Genomic DNA, 24078 nt, shown 5'->3' with positions numbered 1-24078 from the left:
GTCCCAGCTACTCAGGAGGCTGAGGCAGGAGGATCACTTGAGCCCAGGAGTTTGAGACCAGCTTGGGCAGCATAGCGAGATCCTGTCTCTAAAAATGAATAAATAAATAGATGAATAAATACAAATTTTAATGTTTTTATATTGAGAAAAAAGGAAGAAAAGAATCATATAGCCTAAATTAAAAGAAGCACTTAATGTCCTATTACCTTAGACTCTCAGTATTCAGAGCAGAATCACTTGAGGTCAATCTTTTCAGAAAATTCTGGAAACAACCCTCACAAAACTCTTTAAATAAACCCAAAGCCACAAGAAACTCACTCTTATCATATTACGTGAAAGCACTCAAACTCTGCAACAGAGCCCAGAAAATGAAAGCCAGTGCAGCCACAGCACCCTGAAGCCACGGCATGAATGGCCGTCCTGGGCCTGCTGGTGGTGGAAGTCTCCGTTCCTGGAAAATCACCTCTGCCCTGAAGAGTGAATCCCAAAGTCTCCAGGGAGTGTACTTGCTGCAAACGTAACTCCCTAATTGCTATATTCTTTAAGTAAAATGGATTTTGTTGTTTTGGCAGGAAGCCATACGCTAATTCTCAGAATGAGTCATTACTGAAAAGTATTAGCGAATAGGAAGGGTTCTCAGTATTCAAGGATTCTGACCCCTGGCTTTGGGAATCCTCAACAATGTCACTTTCTTCCTTCTCATTCCCTTTGAGGCTGTGGCCAATACACCAATTTAACAACTAAAGTAAATTTACAACCACTATGAAATAGAAGCAGAAGAAAGGTATAATATGAGTGATTTCACACACACACACACACACACATACATACACAGAAACACACACACATACCTCCCACCCAGTTGCGGGCTGACCTAAGCCAGGTGGAACAATTTAGCTTTAATGGGACGATGTCAATTTGTGACTAAGTGTTTCATAACGAAAAGTCTGCTAGTATCAGTCCTGGTAAACTCACAGCAAGAGCACAGACTCAGCTCACTAGGGGACTTGAACCAGCTCACCAGATGTCTAATTAATGCCCGCTGTCAGCTGCTCAAATGTCACTTATGGAGCTTCTCTCTTTGCAGCCACTGTTTTAATGATAAAGATTATGCGCTGATGTCACTGTGCTCCTGGGTTAATGTCGTGGTGGGCAGAATGACCGGCATAGACCGAGCAGCCAAGCACGTTGTGCTTTCCACAGGCGAGATCGTGCTCTATGACCACCTCATCCTCTGCACCGGGCAGCAGTACCAGGTAAGGCCGGGCACAGGGGGTGCAAGCCATGTGTCTGGAGAGCTCCATGAGAGCCATTCATATGTTTACTGGGGCACACGCTCTCTGGGTAAAGAGCATCCCTCTGCCTGGACAGCTGCTGCTCTAAATTCATAAAAGCACCCTTCAGGGCCCGCACACATAACCAGAAGTATGTCCGCAAACCCTCACAGAAACCCATTCCAAGAAAAACATTCTGCTCAAGGATAAAAATCACAGCAAGTTGGAGAAATGTCATTCTTTAAGCTGTTGTCCAAAAGTCTAACACGTACTGCTCGCCCTAGCAGAATCCAGACTCAACCAGGCATGCATTTGTGGTAAATTAATTTATGCCTCAAGAGGCTAACATTTGGCTGTGGCAATGGGCTCTCGCAAAAGTATTGCAAACATGTGCACCTTCTGTCAACCCTTATTTTATTTTGTCTCTCGGTTATGAAAATAGGAAATCTGATTGATTGGTTTCCCAATGTCCATGCTTTCCTTTCAGTTAAACTCTCCAGCCACATTTGAGTAAAGCATTGCGGGATACACCGAAGCTGTTCAATGTCTCAGGGCAGCAGATTCAGATTTTAATATTCCACTTTGTAGTACGCATGAGTGTTTCCCGTAGTCTACAGCAGTAAGGTATTTCTCCAGTGACAAGAGGCTTACTCTGTAACTCAAGGATGAGGTCCTCGACCAAGTTTGTGAAACCCACGGTCCATGGGCCCAAAGTGGCTTTCAATGTGGCTCAACACAAATTTGTAAACTTTCTTAAAACATTACGACTTTTTTTTTGCCGTTTATTTTCTTCAACTCATCAGCTATCTTTAGTGTTTGTGTATTTTATATGTGGTCCACGATGATTCTTCTTTCAGTGTGGCTCAGGGAAGCCAAAAGGTTAGACACCCCATTTAGACCATCTTGTGAACGGTTGTGGATTCGATGCGGGCCTGTGTATGACAGAGTTCCTTGACATTGCCAAGCACAGAGGAGGCCGCGCATGAAGGAGACAGGGTCTCCACCCAGGGATTGTCACAGAATGTGCTCAGCAGCTCTGAGCATCACTTGCCCTGTATTTTCTGCCTTGGCTGCACATTGAGATGACCTGGGTGCTTTGAAAATGCATCCATGCCTAGGCTCCGCCCCCAGAGGTTGTTTTAATTATTCTAGGGTGGGGCCCAGTCATCAGTATTTTTTTAGTGCCCCACATGCTTGTAAGCTAAAGCTGAGAACCACCAGCTTGCACTTTCTTGACTAAGAATTCCTCATCTACACCTTAGAATAGCACCTCTCAAACTGTGCTCTGCACATGAATCCCCTGTGCTTCTTAAAATGCACATTAGGAGCAGGAGGTCATGGAATGGGAAGCCTGAGAGGCTACATTTTCTTTTCTTTTTTCTTCCTTTCTTCCTTTTTCCCTTCCTTCCTTCTTTCCTGTACTTTTAATTCCATTTATTGTTTGATGAGTCTATTCCTGTGCCATAAGTTTCCATTTCTTCAGTTTCTTCTGGGCTATCTTTTTCTTCTGTGCAGCCTCTTCTGGTTTAGGAACAATCTGTTCCTTTTCAATAAGCTTCATCTCATTGTGGCAGGCAGAGCTCACACATGGATTAACCTGACCTCAGCTGAGCTCTGTGAGTCTGGCCGCACATCTTGGGTACTTTGTTCACCTGGCTATGCTTAATGACCAGAGAATCTACATGTAAATCCTTATGTTCAGCGTGGCTCTCTGCATTTTTAAGCATGTGCAGCAAACATTCAGCACTCTTTTTGGGCCACTGACCTTGTGTCTAGTCCCACTGTTTGGCCTGGACACGCCTACCAACTCCACCTTTGTAACGTCAGAATGGTACACATTGTCTCTATAAAGTGACATCTTTCAGATACTGAAAGATTTCTGTCTGGTTCAATGTTTTAACAAGTAAGAGGAACACTTAAATATCAAAATGAAGTATCCCTGCAGTAAATATGTATCCTTTAACCATAAAAATATGGTATACTCTTCATATATGCATACCCTGATGGCCTGGGCAGTTTCACAGGTGTTCAGTGAACACAAAGATTTGAACCTCTCGATTTGCCTGAGGTTCACATTTTCACAGATTGTCAGACTACTTAGGGGAACAGGAAGATGCTACATTTCTAACAAGCTCCCAGGTGAGGCGGATGCTGCTGGTGAATGAACAACCCTTTGAGTAGCTTGGATCAACCTCTGAAGAATTTCTTTCCGCTCCTCCGCTCCCCTCCCATCCCTCCCCTCCCGTCCCCTCTCCTCTCCCCTCCTTCCTCTCCACTCCATTCCTCTCCCCTTCACTCCCCTCCTCTCCTCTCCTCTGCTCTCCTCTCGATTCTCAAAAGGTATAAAAGGATATTTTTATGGTTAAAGGATAAATATTTACTGCAGGGATACTTCGTTTTGATATTTAAGTGTTCCTCTTACTTGTTAAAACATTAAACCAGACAGAAATACCATGCACCCCCTTAGCTTGTCTCCCTGTCACCTGCCTGCCAGGTTCCAGCTGCTGCTGCGACTGCGTACTTTGGAAACTGAGTGGAAGACCCAGCCAGCTGCCCAGAGCCTCGGGCATCTGCCCATGTGTGCCCAGCTGCCCCTGCAGCTTTAGTCTGTGGCACATTAAGCTCTTGCCCTTTTTACAACGGAAAAAAAAATGAAATGAAGAAGTGATAAAGGGAGTTCCAATTTAATTTTTCCAGAAGGACATAAAATCAAAGTACATAGAGTGATACAGAAAGGGCAGCTGAATTCACTGGGGAGCTTTTCTCCCCCTTTCCCCATTCTGTTTAACTCTCTCCTGGTTTTGTCCCAATTTTGTGATTTTCTAAAAAACAAATTAAAATAATGAAAACAGAGCTTAAACCCAAAGCAAGAAGACAGCCCTTTATAAAATGTAATTACAAACCGTAGCTTCTAACCAGACCTTTTAAATGGCACACTTCACTCTATAAATTGTTGTATAATGTTTTAATATCCAAATGCACATCACTATTTTTAATTACAAAAATCCATGCACAAGGTAAAATACTACATTGCACTGCAGGGCTGAGCATAAGGAGAGCTGGTCTCTCTCCCAGCCCACTCTTCCTCCCAGCTCTTTCCAGAAGCAACCAGTTTGAAGCATTTCTTTTCTGTTTTTCAGTGGCTATCCGCATAACTCCAAATACAGTAATATGTTTATAGAATGTTTTTCCTTGCTCTGTCAACTTCAGACATTATCTACAACCTCTCCATTTTCAAAGATGGAGATTTAGCTGGCTCACTTTCTGGACTCTGTAACTCCTTCTCCACCCCTCCAATCCATGTTGATCATTTTTGCTGGCAAACACACTCTGGTTCTGAAAACCCCTCTGAGATCATAGGGCCACTCTCCATGACTCATGGACAGTCATGGAGTAGCAGAGAGATGCCTGCCCCAGGCCTGGATTTGAGGAACCTCATAAATAGGAAGAACAAAAATGTACCAACTCAAAATCAAATGAGTTTGGTGTTGAGCATGAGAAGACTGTGGCACGGACTGTTCATGGGTCGGGGGTCACTAGCAGCTGGCAGGTAGGGCAAGTACTTCCAAGCAAGCGAGAAGAAGAGCTGGGACTGCAGTATACAGTGAGCTTGATGTGGGTTGGCAATGTGACATTATCTCCAAAGGGGTTAATCATGTCTTAGACTGGGTCACTAATAGTGTGGCATCCAGAATGATGCAGCCCAGGTGAGAGCCTTCTACACACAGCAGGGAGGAATCCACACCAGTACTGTACCTCCCAGTAAGAGACCTGAGAAAGACACTCCCCCATGTCATTTGACATCACCTACTATAAAGAGATCTCACTTTGAGAATGATTACAGGGGAAAATAAAAGCATGCAGTCAAAGAAAACTGGCTGTTTTAAAAATGGCTGCAAATTCTTTGATGCCTGTTCCATCTAAGAGGTCTGTGTCTCCTCTCCTTGAATCTGGGCAGCCTTGTGACTGCCTCGGCCAACAAACTGCAAAGGATGTGACATGGTGTGACTTCTGAGGCCAAGTCACAGAGGCCATACACTGCCTCCTGGATTGTGGCAGCAGTCACTCCTGGAGTCCTGAGGTGCCGCGTGAGAAGTTCTGATGCCCTGGGGTTGCCATGTTGGAGATGCCGTAGGTGAGCTCTCTGCCTCACAGTCTCCGCTGATCCCAGCCTTTCAGCCAGCCTTGCAAACAGGCATGTGAGTGAAACAATCTCAGATCCTCCAGATCACTCCATCCACCAGCTGAAAGTTGCCAAGTGACTCCTGTCCACAGCGCACAGAATAAAAGAATTGCTCATCAAAATGCTATCCAAATTTCTGACCAACAAAATCATGGAAAGTTAAGAAAGTAGTTGTTTACGCTACTAAGTTTTGGTGTGAGTTTGTTGAACAGCAAAGGACAACTAGAATAAAAAGATAACACAATAAGAGAACGAGAACAATACAATATTTGGAAAAATCAGAGGAAGAACATATTTTTGAAAATGTTAAAAAATTCAGGCCCCCCACACACATATTGCAGGTAACTATCATCCTCTATACAATTTGATCACCTGGCCTCTGAAATGGGAGCTGAAGCCATTGAAAGAGCAGAGTTTTGCAAAGCTGAGAAGGCCACAGATGAAAAGGGAGATGGGTGAATAAGAAAGAATTAAAATGAAATCCCCATCAAAGACAGAACTGCTGCTAAACAGTTAGTGATGCTGAAGACAGAGCACTCCTGGAGGGCAGAAGCAGAGGACAAAGGGATATGCTTGGTTCAGGAGAAAACAGGGTCTGATGGGCATGGAGGCAGCATAGAAACAATTGGTTTTCCTGAAGAGGAGACTCAAAGAAAAGGAATAGAGACAATAATTAAAGATATTCTAGAAGAAAACTTCTTTTTACCTGAAAAACATATTGTCCTGCTGACCACATTCTAGGCAAAGCCATAGAAAAATGTTCTCAGTTATGTTCTGACAGAATTTCAATTCTTTCTTAGTCACCCATCTCTCTTTTTGTCTAACCCTGTGGCCTTCTTAGCTCAGCCTCTGCTCTTCTGATGCTTCAGCTGCCATTTCAGAGGCTGGGTGATCAAACTGCATTGGGGATGATAAATAGTTTCTCATAGAATGGCAGAAAAAAAATTGAACAAACTTCAAAAGAAAAATAACAGATTACAACCTTTCCCCCTAAAAAGGAACAAAGATAAAACAGATACCAAAATTTTTATCTCCAGTGTTAAATAGCAAAAGAAAATGAAACTAACCTCACAGAATTTTGATGAAAAGTGGTGATTCAGTAATTATATGCCCACCTAAATCTCTCATATTTGAAAATAGCAGATAGCCATTCTTTTATATACAAGGCCTGAGAAAAAATTATCTTCCATGTTCTTTGCTTAATGTGCACTCAAAATAATTGAGATAGAAAAGAAAATTTAGAACTTCAGCGAGTCGTGGTGGCTCACATCTATAATCCCAGCACTTTGGGAGGCTGAGGCGGGTGGATCACTTGAGGTCAGGAATTCGAGACTAGCCTGGCCAACATGGTGAAACCCCGTCTCTACTAAAAATACAAAAATTAGCCCAGTGTGGTGGCGGGGTCCTGTAATCCCAGCTACTTGGGACACTGAGGCAAGAGAATCACTTGAACCAGGAGGCGGGGGTTGCAGTGAGCCGAGATTGTGCCATTGTATTCCAGCCTGGGCAACAGAGCAAGACTCTGTCTCCAAAAAAAAAAAAAAGAAAAGAAAATTTAGAATTTCATAATCATATAAAAGGACAGGTGGCAAGCACCACAAACAATTTATAAATGTAATCTAAATAATTGTTGTAAATCTGAGAATAGATGCAAAATAGAAAAATGACTCTTAAGCTAAATTAATCTAATAAAGACCAAGAAGTTGTTGACAATTGGGAGGGAGGTAGCAAGGGAGGAATATGCATTGTCTTAAGTGGAGAAATCCAAGAGTACTATTTCAGTGTGACTCTTATATTTAGAAGAAATAAGATTAAAGAATCCTTTGAAACAGCATGAAGAAATTCCCCTTCCCAACATGCAGAAGATAAAAGGGAGAAAACAAAGGAAAACAGACGCAATGGTTAAAAGTGAAGGTGTAAACCAGAATGACATGAGGAGAAAATAGTGGTGAATGTTATGGGTGGATTAGGGTTAGGGCTTCAAACTACCCTGTTACAAGAACCAAGACTCTGTTTTTACACTTAATTCAAAATACAAGAGAAATACCCAATCAAAGGGCAACAAAAGTTTAAAAATAAGATGGTTCAAAGTGCACCAGCAAAAGACTGTCAGGCAAATTTCACACAGCTCTTAGAAAAAGCAATACTATTAGTGCCCAAGAAAGGGAACTGGAGAAAGAAAAGCATTAAACCTGACCAAGGGTAAAATCCATGATGAGAATATAGAGGTCATGACCCGGTTACCTGCTGAACATGGTTATATCAGAGGATGTGCCACAAAAACAGAAGTGCAGTTGCAATATGACCTTCGTTCCTTGGAGTCCCACTGAAGAAGGGAAGGAACAAGCTGAAGCACAGCGAGGGACAGGCTCCGTCACTCCAGATGTGCAGCCAGAGGGGTGAAGATTCAGGGTGTGCAGGATGGCCAGCCAGTCCTCAAATACTTGAAGAATTTTCATATGGAGAGCAAATTCAGTCTTGTACATGATGGCTCTAGGAAACAGATCTAGGTCCTGAAAGTGACGGGAGTGCAGTGTTTATTCATCCCGAGGAACAACTTTCACTCAAAGTCTACTCCAAAGAAAACGGTCAGCCCTAGGAGACAGGAGCCTGCTGCTAGGGAGCCTCAAAGCGGTTGAGCACCTGACTGCCATTGAATGTTTACCGTGAGACAGACACATGGTAACAGATGGAACTCTCACATACCCTGAGGTCACTGCCATTTGCATCCCCATGTTGTAGTTGAGAGAACCGAGGTGCCATGCCGTGAAGCTTAGGTAGTTTGCCCAAGGTCAGTTACTACAGAGGTGATGGACTAGGGTCCAAACTCAGGTGGTCTGGCCCTGGATCAAGCACTGTCTCTGTTTCCTTCTCTTTCCCTCTCTTTTCCCTTTCTTGTTGTTTCCCTTTATCTCTCATTGATATGGTGCAAGGCTTATACTTGACGGCTTTTAAAAGTCATTACCACAGAGATTCTAGAGCTTAGTATTTATACCTACAGTCAAATAAGCAGTTCAGAAAGAAAAAGGTTATTTCTTTCTCTCATTAAAAATATCTGTAGAAAAGCAACCCAGGCCCGGTAAGGTGGCTACCTGATGTCATCAGGAACCCAGGCCCTTCCATCTTTTTTTTTTTTTTTTTTTTTTTTTTTTTTTGACAAGTTCTGACTCCTGTCACCCAGGCTGGAGTGCAGTGGTGCAATCACAGCCCACTGCAACCTTGACCTCCCAGGCTCAGGTAATTCTCCTACTTCAGCCTCCCAAGTAGCTGGGACTATACAGGTGCATGCCACCAAACCCAGCTAATTTTTTTTCTTTTTCTCTTTTTTTTTTTTAATTTTTAGTAGAGATGAGATCTCCCATGTTTCTCAGGCTGGCCTCAAACTCCTAGGCTCAAGGGATCTGACTGCCTCAGCCTCCCAAAGTGCTGGGACTACAGGTGTGAGTCACCATGCCTGGCCCTCTTTCTATTTTTAATGTGTGTTTTCCATTCTCAGCATCTCAAGATGGCTGCTGTGGTTCCAGTCATTCCATTTTCAAGAGGCACGAAAGAGGAAGGACTAGAGCATGATGACTTCTCTCATTACCTCATCCAAGGACTCCTGCTTGTATCTCCTGACCACCTCTTAGGTCATGAGTTGGGAAATGCAGTTTTTCAGCTGAGCATATTTCCCAAGAGTCTGTTACTAAGAAAGAAAGGAAGACAGAATATTGGGTTAGGCAGCCAGCAGTCCTAGCCACCGTGAGTTATTGCTGAGTGATGGTGGCACTGTGCAATGGCAAATCAGTGTGGTTGAAAAGTTATCTGCTGCTCTCCACTCAAATTTAGTGGCACTTTAGTCAGTGGCAGAGACCCTCAGTTTGGATAGCCAGTCCTTGTGGCACTTCATTAAAGATAACCAAGCCCTTATATTAAAGACTGTTCTCTCCTTTGCCTCTTTGTCCTTTTCAGGGCTGGTGACCTCTCTTGACCAACAGGAGTGTATGGGTGTAAGAAACTTCTGCTAGCTTCTTCTAAATGTCTGCCTACAAACTCCTCTTAGTGTTGAAATCTGCTATTCAATGAAAGAAAACAGTATGTGATGAACCATTCAGAAAGGAAGCTTCTTTTTACTTTTCAGGGCTGGATAGCCCTGTGGCCCCACAGGCACACATGGAAGAAGGAAATTTCTTGTACTGGCTTCTTCTCAATGTCTCTATACAAATTATTTTTCTGCTAAAAGCTTCCATTCAATGAAAGAACACAGTAAATGATGAACTGGTCACAAAGCAAGCTTCTTTTTCCATAAATCGTTTTCTAATTCACTGAGTTCTTCTAAACTCTGTGCAGACAAATTTGTGTGGCTCTGGAATTTATAATCCTAGCTTCAGTTCTGCCTACTTTGTGAAAATGCCATAATCCCATTAGGTTTTCTTTAATTGCTCTTATTCTTTATAGTAGAGAAGTATGCAAAACAACCCTACACATTTAAGTCCACACAAGAATTATGTGGATTATCAGAATGCAATTACATTTCAAGATTGTAGTGAGCTAATTTTCCATTCGGACCTTATTCTTTTTTCTCCTCTTCCTTTTTTGTTTTTGCCTAGACACCCGCTACTTGAAACTTTTAGAAATGAAGAGCTCTCAATTTGTTCTTTAGCGCTGCCACTTTCTGCCAAGGCTTTTTCAATTGTTAAATCATGACTTACTAAACTGATGTAATGTTACCCAAATTTTATTTTCTTTTATGCTACAATGCTCCTTGTAGTTCCAGTGAGGTTTCAAAACCTGAAGCACAATATTCAGTATTGTGCATGTCAAACCTTTCACCAAAGCCTTCAGTGGGCTGCTTTATAATAACTATGAATATAATGCTATCAACATTTTAGTGGGGTTTTACTAAACAAGCTATATTACTAATAAGAAAACTTTACCTCCTCAATTTTGGTTACAGTAAATGACCACTATTTATTTAGTTGCTCCCTTTTGCTAAATATAATTTCACTGCAGCTTCTTAATGGAGAGAGAATATCCAACTTTAAACATTGGTTCTGTTTTGCTCTGTTTCATTTTAATTTAATCTAGTTTGAAATTGCATTAAATACATCACGGCAATGTACTAAGGCTTTACAATTTCTATTGAGGAAGTGTATAACCAAAAGTTTCCTGTCAGCTGGAGTTTAGTCAAGCCCCATGAGTTTAAGCACCAGCCAGCATTTGCCTGCTTGTCAAAGGATAACTTCCTCTACCCCAATATCCATCTTGACCGCAAGTGAACTTATTGCCTGCAATAGCTCTAGGAGTATTCTTGCCTCACAGCCCTGAGGTCTTAGACCCAGAATGCAGCAAGCCAGTAGGTATCGATCTTCTACCAAAGGCCTCAGGGTCCCTCTAGGCTGCCCCTCTGCTTGTCCTCTTTTTCTCCTCATAACTTCCACCTGGCAACCAGTTAAAAGTCAGAGGGACCAAGTGGTGGCCCATTTGGGGAAACTCAGGTCACTATGCTGTTTTATTTGGTTTTTGCAATGACACTTCTTTGTCTGATTTTAATTTGAACCAATACAATAAAAAAAAATCAGGAGTCTACATGAAAACCCAAGGGCCTGGCATTTCTTGGGAAGTCAGATCTGGCCATACTGGATCCATACTCTACACTGGCAGCAACTAGATGGAGCTGAGTCATGGCTGATTTCTCTGGCCGAAGCACAAACCCTCCAGTTTGCCACAGTATCCTTGACACAGAAGACGAGTATCAGCTATCATCCTTTATTGTGTTTTTACTGTTGCTTTCCTTACGGTAGAGGAAAGTTTCTGTTCCCACACACATCTGCATCAAAAATGAGAGAAAGATGGAGGGGAATAAAGAGAAGGAGAATATTTCTCTGACAAGACAAGGAATAATTCTATACTTTTCATAAGTAAATAATAATGTTTCCTTCCTTTTCTTTTCTGCCTAGCCCCTCTATACCCTTAAATTTCAACCGCAGATATAATTGTTTCTGTGGCAGATTACTTTTGCCAAAAATGGCCACCACATCCAATTCACTTCCATGTCCTCTTCCAGAGCCTTGCCTCTCCTACATGAAGAGGTGGAGTTGAGGTTCCCTCCCCTGATCCTGGGCAGGCCTTTATGGCTACCTCCATGAATCGAATATGGTGGAAGAGACACTGCTCAACTTCCAAGACTAGGTTGGAAAAGAACCTGGACCTCTCTGTATTGGCTCTCTTTTTCTCAGAACACTTGCCCTAGGAACCCAGCCACCATGTTATGAGGAAGCCCAAGCTACATGGAGAGACCACATGTAGGTGTTCTGGCCAACAACCCCAGCTCAAATCCAACCCTTAGCCAACATGAACTGCAAGGCAAATCATGACAATTTGTTGTCACATTTGAATACCCAGCATATTTTCCAGGGGAAAGAAAAAGGATTGAGATAGTTTAATTATCTTCAGATGATTTCAGGCCCCAGCCCCTGAGTCTTCCTAGCCGAGGCCCCAGACATTGTGGAACAGAGACAAGCCATTCCCCACCTTGCCGTGTCTGAATTACTGTCCTGCATAGGCTGGGAGCCTAATGGTTGATTTTTACCCACTGAATTTTGAAACAGTTTGTTACACAGCATAACATAACTAGAGCAACTCCCTCTGATAATTGTTTCTAGGTGCTCATTCCACCTGTGTATGTGTGTTTTTTTCTTACTTGGATTAAAATCTGATTGATTGTATCTGGGGACAGAAAAAGACATAGTGAACATTGCTATGTCTACTTTTTTTTTTTTAACCACGGTCACCACTTTATCTATTATCGCTGAAACAAGCATTTCTCTAACATACTTCAGGTCCCATGCCCCACAGAGGCGGATATTAGTCAACACCTGACAAACAGAGAGGTTCCCAACAGCAGTCAGCGGCGGTACACAGGGAAAGTTCCCTGCAACCATTTCACTCTCAACGAGGAAGAGGATTGCTTTAAGGCACTGACTTGGATAAGGAATAACTCCATCACCACAGAAGGTAAGGATGTCGGTAACCGTGCATCTCTTCAGAATAGCGTTTTATTTTTATAACGAGTCTTATTCTTCATCTAGTTCCAGTATATAATTAGTGTCTAATTAATTCCAACCAAATCATTCATCTGTCATGCTTTGTTTTCCAGATTAATTTACAACTTGTTGTCATTTTTGGATACCCAGCATGTTTGCTGGGGGAAAGAAAAAGGCTTGAGATAGTTTAATTATCTATAATTATTTTATTATACAAAATGAATATCCGAAGAGCAAAGCATAGCTAAAATCATTAACTAATTAAAGAATAATTTAATAAGCAAACATGTTTAGCAATTATATGGAAAATATGTCTTCTTTTGTGAAGCTGAAAAGACCTAGGAAGAAAAAGGCTTGTATTGGAAAGGCCTTTTCTTGTTTTCACAACCTATTGTTCTCTTTCTTGGTGTTGCCCGTACAGTCCTTCCCACAAATACACAGACTCGAGTTACATGCCACTTTTTAAATCGAAATGAAAAAGTGAAACATTTGTGCAAATGTCTCTGCCACTCAAAAAAGTGTATTCTCAAGCATCTTTCTCTCTATTGCTTGAGTTTCATTGAAATCATTCAGCCAGTGAAACAACCAGAAGAGGGCCTGGCTGCTTTTGTGTCTTTAACTGAAACCTAGAAGTCAAAGTTAGGAGATTACTTAAAGCAGCCCCTTTCTTTTGCCTAAAAGTGAGAAGACAGTTAGTGACCTGGTTCAGTTCCACAGCCACCTGTGGTTTAGAGTTCAGCCCAAGGATGTAAAACCACTAGGTGCCCAGAAAGTGGGCATCAATGTGTAAAATTAAACATGCTAATTTATTTAATACATGTATATGAGTATAATCTAATTATAGTTGTTAATATAATACATTAAAATTAAATATAATTTATTATAATTTTTGGTGGATCATTTAGGTATTAACTTTTGCCAAGTTATAACATTTACTACATTAAAAAGTTACCAATTTACTACATTCAGCATTTTAAAATGAGTATCAAACGGCATTCAATACATTGCTGGATTCAGTTTGCTGACACTATTTATAGGCTGTTTGCCTCTAAATTCACAAATGAGATTGACCTGTAGTTCTCTCTTTTATGCATTGCTTGTCAGGTTTTTGGAATCAAGGGCAGGCTAGTCTCACAAAGCATTTTTGGAAGCTCTCTATATTCTTTGGGGATCTGAAATACAAAGTAACTTAAGGGTTGGACAGAAATCACCCATAAAACCAGCTGAGTCTGGAACCTTTGGGTAGAGGTGGGATATAGAGATTAGATTATACTGGCAACCCAGATTTTTTAAATGTCATAAAGTATTTCATACTTTCATCCAAGCTTGGAATTATTTTCAGTTTTGCATCTATGTATGTTTAAACCTGTTTTAGCCTTTTAGTCATTCTGTAATAATTACCCCATGATCTGTGTAGACTCAGAGTATTTTCTTATCAGGGAAAATTCTCTAATCCATGGGTTGGTGAATTTTTGCTGTAAAATACCAGATAGTAAATATTGTAGACTTGGTTGAGCATAGTAGCTCACACCTGTAATCCCAGCACTTTGTGTGGGCCGAGGTGGGAGGATCACTTGAGCGCAGGAGTTTGAGACCAGCCTGGGAAACATGGAAAAACTCCACCTCTACAAAAAATACAAAAATTAGCTGGGCATGGTGGTGTACACTTATAGTCTCAGCTACTCAGGAGGCGGAGGTGGGAGGATCAATTGAGCTTGGGAAGTCAAGGCTGCAGTGAGCCATGATTATGCCACTACACTCCAGCCTGGGTGACAGAGCAAGACCTTATCTTACAATTTTTTTTTTATTTTAGACTTTGCAGGCCATACACTCTCTGTTGCAGCTCTTCAACTCTGCCCTTTTAGTGAGCAAGCGACTATAGACAATATGTAAATGAATGAGCATGGTTGTGTTCTGATAAAATTTATTTATGAAACCAGACGATGAGCTGTAGTTTGTAGTAACCTGCTTTTAGCCATAACATTTTTGACAAATCATTACCATTTCATGAAGTCCAGACCTCCAAATGTACCATAAGTTCCCCAGTACCATAACTTCCCCAAAAGCACAAAAGCCAGTGAGTGGTTCAATACAAAATGCACAGTATGTCTTTAAGACTGCACCCAATCCTGTTAGCCTGCAGTGCTGTGCTTTAACTTTGAACCTCTTGTGTGTTTTGGATGTTTGGGCTAGGGAGCATTTGACCAAGAAAAGACCCTTCGAAAGTGGTACTGCAAGTTCTTAAGGTGGAATGTTGATGGCAGAGAATTTAGAAACCTCAAAGCAAGAAGCGCTATGGTCTCTTTCAAGTGCCTTTGTATTGTCCTCTTGGTTCTCAGATGGAGGAATAGCATCAGTGCTATTCTGCCGACTTGGCCAGTTGTCAGAGATGATGATGCTATACTGCCCCCTTAAAGGGAAATGCTTTTTTCAAAATTTAAGACTGTCTCCCAGCAGCCAGTGTATAAAGCCATTTGGAGTGCCTGCTTTTGTCCACCAAAGAGCCAGAATAAGAAGTATGTGGAAATTAGTTTCCTGTCTTATATGCAGGTGATTTTCTCCAGGTCTGGTGCTTAATCACTCCCCCAGGCACCTCCCAGGTAGATGCTCTTAACATTCACATGCTGGGACCAGCTCTGGGAGACCTTCAGGGAAAGCTGACCTGGCCAAGTTAATTTAACTCCGTGTAGAGGCCCCTTTCAAGTGAATTCTCAAGTAAACAAAGTTAAGAAAAAATGTTAACATCTTGCCTTAAGAAAGCTTTCTCCGCTCTGTATCTTTTCTGTAATCCAGGTCATATTCAGACATACCTTTAGTCCCATTCAGATCTTATTCTTGCCGTTATTATTCTTGCAGCATCACTGAATCACAGTCCAAATCTCAGAGCAGAGCAGGCCTAGGACAGAAAGCCCATCCCCACCTGAGCCAAGAACCAACAACCACAAGACAGAATTATACCCACAGAGACTCCCAGGAAATGCAGCAAAGAGTAGGATCCAGCATGAGAGAAGGCCTCGAGGTAGAGCCTCCTAAATACACTGTTGGCTTCCCTGGCAAGCTAAAATATGTTTAGCAGGGAGGGCATTCCATGTAGAAAGAGACATTTATGCCAAATCGCTTCAGTCACCTTGTGACCTCTATTTCTTAACTGAGACTTTGGGTATATGATACTTGAGTTTCATTGCTGAGCTTTCAAATCCCTTTTCATACTGTGCAAAGCCTAGTGGTCTTTCCAGAACTGCATTTTGAAAAGAATATAGCTGTTGCAACTTTGCTTCTGAGACATCTACAGTACCATACTTGGTTGAAGCTCCAAGCCATTTCTTAGATAATTTCAGCTCTACTTTATCTCAATGTCACTTGTATCCAGCATAGTGCCTGGCACACAGTAAATGAAAATAAATGTTTTAGTGAATGTAAGTGAAGACAGTTCAGGATGTAACTCTTTTCCTTACCCCCGCCCCCTCCACATGGTGAGTTTTATCAAAACTTTTTGCATTCGGCCTAACTTGGAAATAGATGGTCAATTGAGATGAAGACAAGAGAATCCTTGAATGAAATTGAAGCTCTTCTTTAAAACTTCATCCTTGGTAATGAAAGTAATAACATGCTGGCTAAACAGGATGAGTTAAGTTCCTCCTCACGAATAACAGACATTTATAAAGGCAGTCTAGCTCAGGTTCTGGAGTCACATGACTTGGGTTCAAATCTTGGGTGTGCCGTTTCCCTTGGGCAAGTTTTTAACTGCTCTGTTTCTCAGATTGCAGATAATATCTACCTCACATGGGATGCTGAGAGGGTGAAAAGAGATAAATGAGATTACATGCCGTACTCAGGACAGTCTCTCATACATAGAAAGAGTTTTGTAAATAGAGGCTGCCATTAGCATTGCTCTTACGTGTGATGGAATTAAAGGTACCCCAGAGTAGAAGTCTCAGCCCCTGCCACCAGGGCACTGATGAAGTTGAGGATATCAGTCTCTATTTAAAGCCAGGGATCCGTGTACACCAGGTGCCAGTCAGCTATAGAGGCGCTGTGGCCTTCGGGAGAGCCCTGGAGGCTGCGAAGTTAGGAGAAGGCCTCCCCCAGAAAGGAGGATTTGAGCTTAGTCTTGAAGAGGGACAGGATAAGCAGACTGGGGGAGAGGCTGGGGGAGTTTGGATTGTGTCCAAAAGACACTGGGCCAACAACGTGGGCTGGGCAGAGTCTGTGAAGGGCAGCAGCAGCAGATGAAGCCGGAGGCGTGGGCAGGGACAGACATTGGCGGGCCGCAAGCACCCAGCCACGTCCAAGTTTAACTGGTTACCTTTTAGGAATGGGAGCTGACCAGGCGGGTGCCACTGTACACACATAGCACTTTGGGAAAATGGCCTTTCCATCTGTAGTACCCATGCCAGCGGAGAGAAGGTGACTGCGGGAGAAGGGCTTACCATGGATGGCAGTAGCCAGCTGAGGCAAGGCAGCTATGCATACAGTAGCTAGCTGGAAGTGGCCACCCTTGCTGCATTTGGTGGTCTTGCTGACACAGCCGCTTCTAGCTTATTTCCAAGTCAGCTATGAGATGGTGGTGTTGCAGGGCTTTGCCTTAGTTCAGCTAAAGACGGGGTCCTCGTCCGTCCCATGGCCACAAAAATGTAGGCTCGCAGAGGGTTTGAAGGGTGAGTAAAACAGGGTTTTACTGGGTGAAAGGAAAAAAAAGGGGGAGTTGGGGGGGCGGGGAAGCAGGATCCTGCGCAAGGCCAGCTGGCTACTTTAATCCCAGGTTCCGCACAGGAAGAGGAGGGGCCAGGCTCCTCCCCACTGCAAATGGCATGGACTTCCTGAGGCTCCACCCCAATCTGCAGGCTGATTGGAGTTTTTCTGGGGACTCCCTCCCACCTGCCTGTGTTATTGGCATTTGAAGCCAGAAGCTAGAAGTCTGGCGCATGATGGAAAGCAAGGAGCAGGGCTGTGTTCCTGCACGTTTGAAAGGTCACATGGAGCAATCCGTGACCGTCCTGGACATTTCAGTCCTTGCTTTTTCTTCATGTCACCCTAATAACACCAGGACGAACGTGGACAGTTTTCATCATAGTTTATTTGTACTCCCTCTGTGCTAATTTCCCCTTTTTTAAATACTTCAGCATGTGAGTTGGGGGCAAGGGAGCCAAGGACAGTGAAAAATAGTTTCATCGTGTCCCATTGGCTGTGGTTGGGTGACATGTCCCTTCGGGAACCACACCCTGAATCCTGGCAACCACAGGGCTGACGTTACTGAAGTGCAGGGATGTGAGGAGAGGATGGTGGATGGAGTGTTCTAGAACAGTGGATACTGGGCATCAATAACAAGAGATACTCCCAGGAGGAAGTCGGCTCTCCTTTGAACTTCTACCCATTGCCGACACACGCAGATACCACCCCAAAGTGTAGCTCCTTCCCGCAGTCACTGGTTTATTTCACATCTTCTGCTTCCAAAGGAGAACACAGTGGTTCCGTGATGGAATTAGTCCATCCGGAGGTCATGGTTTTCTGGGCTCTAGAGTTGGATGGATTTATATAAGTAAATTACCCTAAACTGTTAGAACTGCTCCAGTGCCGTGGGGAAGAGCTGACATCACAGGCTCAAATGCTGCTTTCAACTGCAAACAAAACCTGGAGTGTTCTGCTGGGGGGTTTCTGACAGAACCCAGCAACCCGATACATGATAACAATTTATGGCACTAACTGAAACTAATTGAAATTCATCTGCTATTACCTCTGTACTTTCCATGAAAATGAAAAGTAGGATGAAAGTAAAGTAAAAAAAAAAAATAAACTGCCTTAATGGCTCAAAAGGGATCAATTATTTTCATCTTTAGCTAAATATAGTTTACTGCCTTATTAAAAGCATGTTTATAGGAAAAGTATAACATTAAAATTCCATTGCTTGCATCATCGAACAAAACCTTTGTTATGTTATATCTAATATATTCCCTTTTTATTCAGCAGAGCAGAATGGGACGGGTCACGTTTCGGGCATAGAAATCTTATGCTTTGACTTCTAAAAAGTAAAAAGAGCATTGTCTGGTTCTATTTGTGGGCAAGATATTATATATATATACACACACACATATATACATACACACATGTATATACACACATACACATACATACACATATATATACACACATATATATTTTTATTTATAAATTTATATATATTTATATATATATGGCAGAGTCTTGCTCTGCCATCCAGGCTGGAGTGCAGTGGTGCAATCTCAGCTGACTGAAACATCTGCCTCTCCGTCTCAAGTGATTCTCCTGCCTCAGCCTCCTGAGAAGCTCGGATTATAGTCATGCACCAGCACACTCGGCTAATTTTTGTGTTTTTGGTAGAGATGGGGTTTCGCCATGTTGGCCAGGCTGGACTCAAACTCCTAACCTCAAGTGATTCTCCCACCTTGGCCTCTCAAAGTCCTGGGATTACAGGCATGAGCCACCATGCCCGGCCTGTTTTTTAATAAGTGTTTATTTCACAATTTATTAATATTCTGTGATTGCTACTTAAAAATATTTCATTATCTAGTTATTTGCTGAAGATATTTACCCATATAAAATGCCAGTTGGAGTATGTTTTAGTAACGTGTTACACATCCATCTGCAAGTGTACTGCAGTGCTATGAAACCTGGTTTTGAAATAGACTCTTGGGGTTTGAGTCCTGCTGACCCACCTGCTTGCCATGTGACCTTGAGCTCAAGATTTAACCTCTCTGTACCTTGTTTTCTGGATAAAATGATAAATCCTGTCTCACAGGGCTGTTCTGAGGATGGATGAGTCATATGTAACCACTGTATGTCTCTTTTGAAGCAGAAAAAGGAAATATAATTATTCATTAAAATACAAAAGAATAGGTAAATATGCATAGACATAATTTAAAACATATAAACTATAAAATGTAGCACATAACTCTTGTTTCTTTGACCTTAAAGATATTGTAACTATGAAGAAAACTTTATGTTAATATTGTGTGCATAAATCCTGAATTTATTTCTTATACTCTTGAGATCTAACTTCATGGCCAGACCACCAGACCAGCAAATCTTTCCCTCCAAGTCCTGATTCTCTCCTTGGAGAAACTTCATCTTCATAGCATTGAGCGTGACCATGAAATGGCAGCAGAGCACAATTTCCAAGTGTTTAAAAGTAAAGCACTCAGTTCAAAAGAATAAAATGACTTTTTAGCATCTACTAAAAATAATTTCTTTAAAAGTTGTCCCATTACTTTTAGGGTACATCTATGACTAAAAAAATTAGCACTTTATTTTACTTCTTGAACTTAATGGGGAAATCAACTTAGTTTTCCTTTCCTGCAAAGTCATACCTTTAATTACTTGTTTTCTAACTCCTGAAACTCTTACATACTGCCTTCAGGAACCAGGATGATGAAACTGGCATTTTTCCCCCTTGATTAACATAAATTGAAGAACTTCCTGAATCTTGGTGCGTTATTCTTTTTTAGACAGAGTCTGTCTCTGTCACCCACCAGTGACACAATTGTTGTGGCTCACAGCAACCTCCGTGCCCTGGGTTCAAGCGATCCTCCTACCTCAGCCTCCTGAGTAGCTGGGACTACAGGTGTGATCCACTATGCCCAACTAATTTTTGTGTGTTTTTAGTAGAGATGGGGTTTCACCATTTTGGTCAGGCTGGGTTCAAACTCCTGACCTCAAGTGATCTGCCAGCCTCAACCTTACAAATTGCTGGGATTACAGTTGTGAGCCACCGCACCCAGCCCCAAGTTGAAACTTTAAAGTGTGATCGCCTTATGTGCATGGTCACTATCAAAGTTGCTGATTTGTTCATTTACACCTTGAGAGGCCAAGGTGGGAGGATCACTTGAAGTTGGAATTTTGGAACCAGCCTGGCCAATATAGCAAGACCCCATCTCTACAAAAATTTTTTTAAAAACTAGCCAGGCATAGTGGCATGTGGCTGTAGTCCCAGCTACTCAAGAGGCTGAGACGGGAGGATTGCTCGAGCCCAGGAGTTCGAGACTGCAGTGAGCTGTGGTTGTGCACTACACTCCAGCCTGAGTGACAGCAAGACCCCATCTTAAAACAAAACAAAAACAAAAAGCGAAAAGATAATCTGTACATTTCTACCAACATTTTAATTGGCAAGTGCTAGTGTCCTTCAGTCTGAAGTGGGGAATCGACAGCTCACGCAGGTATTGACTGCATCATCACTTCTCCCTCTCTCTCCTTGGTTGGGCTGTTGACACTGGCACCCTCCATCCTCTAGGAAGCACCCTTGCACATTCTGTTTCAAAGGCTGCCACTGGTTAGCAGTGAAAGAATGACTTCGAGCTCCTTCTTGCTAGCTTTAATTTCAGGAGCTTCCACACAGTCGCCTTTTTATGGGCGCTCTGCCTGGACCCTACTGCCCGTCTCAGATCTGCAATCAGTGTAATGCATGATTTATTCCCTAAAAAGAGCAACAAAGATTGGTCTTCCATGAAAACTGCCACAGTTGTATTCCCTTATCCTTTATGGGGAATCCACCCAGAGTGTTCTATCATTGGTTATTTGCCATTTGAAAGTGGGGCAGCCCATCCTTTACCTCTGTCACCTGTTAAATCGAGAGCAAAAGCTGGTCACTTCTCATCTGTTAGGTAAGCTGATCTGGGAAGGAAACGGTGACTAAATCTTTCAGCATAAAACTGATATTCAGGGAAATAATCAGTTTTTCCACTCTCCTTTTTTTATGTGTGTCTAGAAACTTCAAAACAGTGCATGTGATATCCCAGTAATGTGAAGGAAGCCCGTGCAATGTGTTACCTACCTCCTTGTAAATATTTGCAAGGGCTCCACGCATTATAAAGTACACAATGGTAGGTATACATGGATTAAATTCATCTTTAATATGGGCATACTATGTATCCAGAAAATTAAAATTTAAATAAATAAATTCATATTTCATTAACTGAAGTTTTCCGGCTTATGAAAAGCATGCTGTAGGCCGGGCACGGTGGCTCACGCCTGTAGTCTTAGCACTTTGGGAGGCCGAGATGGGTGGATCACTTGAGGCCCGGAGTTCACTGCCAGTCTGGTCAACACGGTGAAACCCCATCTCTATTAAAAATATAAAAATTAGCCAGGTGTGGTGGTGGGTGCCTATAGTTCCAGCTACTTAGGAGGCTGAAGCATGAGAATCAGTTGAATGCAGGGGGCAGAAGTGGCAGTGAGCTGAGATGGTGCCACTGCACTCCAGGCTACAGAGCGAGACTCTGTCTCGAAATTAATTAATTAATTAAAAACGGAAATAAAAGCATGCTATCAAAGAACGTATGTCATGGTCCCCCATAACTGGGGCTGTCTCACCTGTCTATACAGCTGTCACGCTGTTCTGTGCCAGTGAAGGCTCAGCCACCCACTGTACACACGGGGACACGTAACTATCAGCCCCAACACCTCCCTCAGGCACAACCAACAGAGTGTACCCCCCGCGCTGGTCATTATTCACTTGCCCTCAGTTCGTCCCACCCAGCAGCTGCTTTCTCTCACCTACTTGTAAACTCTTTCTTCCTTCTAACTCTTACCCAAGGATTCAGGAAGATCTGTTTCTCTGAGGCGCCTACTGTTTGACTGTGTCTCTGCCTCCCTTTGTTTCTCTCTCCATTTCCTTCCTTCCCCATCTTTCCTTCTTGATTCAGCCCAAAATTGACTTAAACATTATGACATGAGTTACCCAACTGCTACTTCCATATAAAATATAAGAAAGCCTGGTCATCCAATGTCACATTTACATCTAAAAGAAAACCAGGGGTAGAAATCTGTCAAACTCCTACAAATTCCCAGAAATTGTATCAGCCTCCTGAGTACTCAGGAGGCTGTACTCAGCCTCCTGAGTAACTGGGACTAGCGATGTGTGCCATGCCTTATATATATATATAACACCTCAGGTAGCTGTCAGTCCAAGCAGGATGAAAAATATATATATATATTTTTTGGTAGAGACGAGGCTATGATGTGTTTCCCAGGCTGGCCTCGAACCCCTGGCCTCACTCAATCCTCCTGCCTTGGCTTCCCAAAGTGCTTGGATTACAGGCATGGGCCACTACACTCAGCCCTGTCTTTCTTTAAATAGCACATTAAAGATGTAATTTCTTGTTTCCCTGAGCTTAAATGCCACCAATATGACAGGAGTAGTATTTTATATCTATAATTAACAAATGATAGGCACACACAATTTTGGTTACATTAGGGACTATGTGGGATTTCATGAGCCTACACTGGAAACCTAATAACCAGACCTGACATTGTTAAGGGGAACATATTTCTGTCTTACAAATCTCAGGTGTATAGCCCATTCTGTGACTGGATAGTTCTTATAGTGCCAACTTAGTAGTGAATACCAAGCAGAAATAGGTGGTGGGAAAATCTGGCTACAGCGAGGTCATTTGGTGTTAAATATTTAGAGGGCCCAAAAGCACGATCCAGCTAGCAGGAAGAAAGTCTTAGGATCAGCAATCTATCTCTGACATATATCCACGTATCTGGTCAGGAAACACAATATTATGGTGGTAATTACAGTCGCATCCAGTGTAGGCCAGGCACTGTGCTAGGCTCCAGGGATAACATGATGGGGAGGGCAAACATGGACCTTACAGTCCAAACAAGTCATCTCGCCAAGCAGCCTGGCTATAGCCTGGGTGTGTAGGCCATGGTGAGTGCTGGAAAGGAAAGGTGGAGACCACCCACAGTCCTGCTGGGGTCTCACCTACCTGGAGGCTGGACAGTCTGTGGGGCCCAGTTAAAGCTACAGGCAGGCTAAGGCCTTGACATGAGTTCTTCAGAAGCACTGGTTCCAACTCATCCATATTAGTAAAATTACTCTGATGATTATAAGTAATCATATTTTTAAACCAGTTTGATTTGTCCCAAAATGAATAATCAAAGTATTTGTCTACTAGGCTTTTTTTCTGGAGGGGGCCCCAAAATATAAGACTTTGGTTATTCTAAGAGTTATCACCATGCTTATATTTTGCTGTATGACAACATTATATATGGGCATTTGAGTGAAGCCCGTGTTATTGTTAACAGTTCTAAATGCTATTGTTATCGATAATGACAATAATATGAGAGATTATATATAAAAGTACCTAACTTTGTGCCTGGCATAGAGGAGTCCAGAGATAAACATGAACTGGATCTAAAAATCCTTTACAAAGTAAATGTGAGCAGTGTTGCAGAAAGAACTCACAACTGCACAAAGATGATGAAAAGAATAATCTCCCACAGAATGGAAATATTTAAAGGCAAGAGATTGGGCCAGACGCAGAGGCTCACGTCTGTAATCCCAGCACTTTGGGAAGCCAAGGTGGGGAGATCACTTGAGGTCAGCAGTTCAAGACCAGCTTGGTCAACATGTCGAAACTTCGTCTCTACTGAAAATACAAAAATTAGCCTGGCATAGTGGTGCGGGCCTATAATTCCAGCTACTCAGGAGGCTGAGGTGAGAGAATGACTTGAACCCAAAAGGTGAAGGTTGCAGTGAGCTGAGATTGCATCACTGCACTCCAGCCTGGGCAACGGGCGAGACTCTATCTCGAAAAATAAAAATGAAAATTAAAAA

The 24078-nt window shown here is 42.5% G+C and overlaps 1 protein-coding gene across 1 annotated transcript in view; it reads left to right on the top strand.

Annotated features, from left to right (window-relative positions):
• CFAP61 (cilia and flagella associated protein 61) overlaps nucleotides 1–24078 on the top strand; it is a 295737-nt gene that overhangs the window by 191453 nt on the left and 80206 nt on the right. The window contains exons 20-21 of the mRNA XM_023217758.2: nucleotides 1088–1256; nucleotides 12279–12453. Coding sequence (XP_023073526.1) covers nucleotides 1088–1256; nucleotides 12279–12453 — 344 coding nt within the window. The remainder of the gene's footprint in view (nucleotides 1–1087; nucleotides 1257–12278; nucleotides 12454–24078) is intronic.

Source organism: Piliocolobus tephrosceles, chromosome 20 (genome assembly GCF_002776525.5).
Source record: "Piliocolobus tephrosceles isolate RC106 chromosome 20, ASM277652v3, whole genome shotgun sequence".
Lineage (NCBI taxonomy): Eukaryota > Metazoa > Chordata > Mammalia > Primates > Cercopithecidae > Piliocolobus > Piliocolobus tephrosceles.
This window is presented reverse-complemented; position numbering and strand designations above follow the sequence as displayed.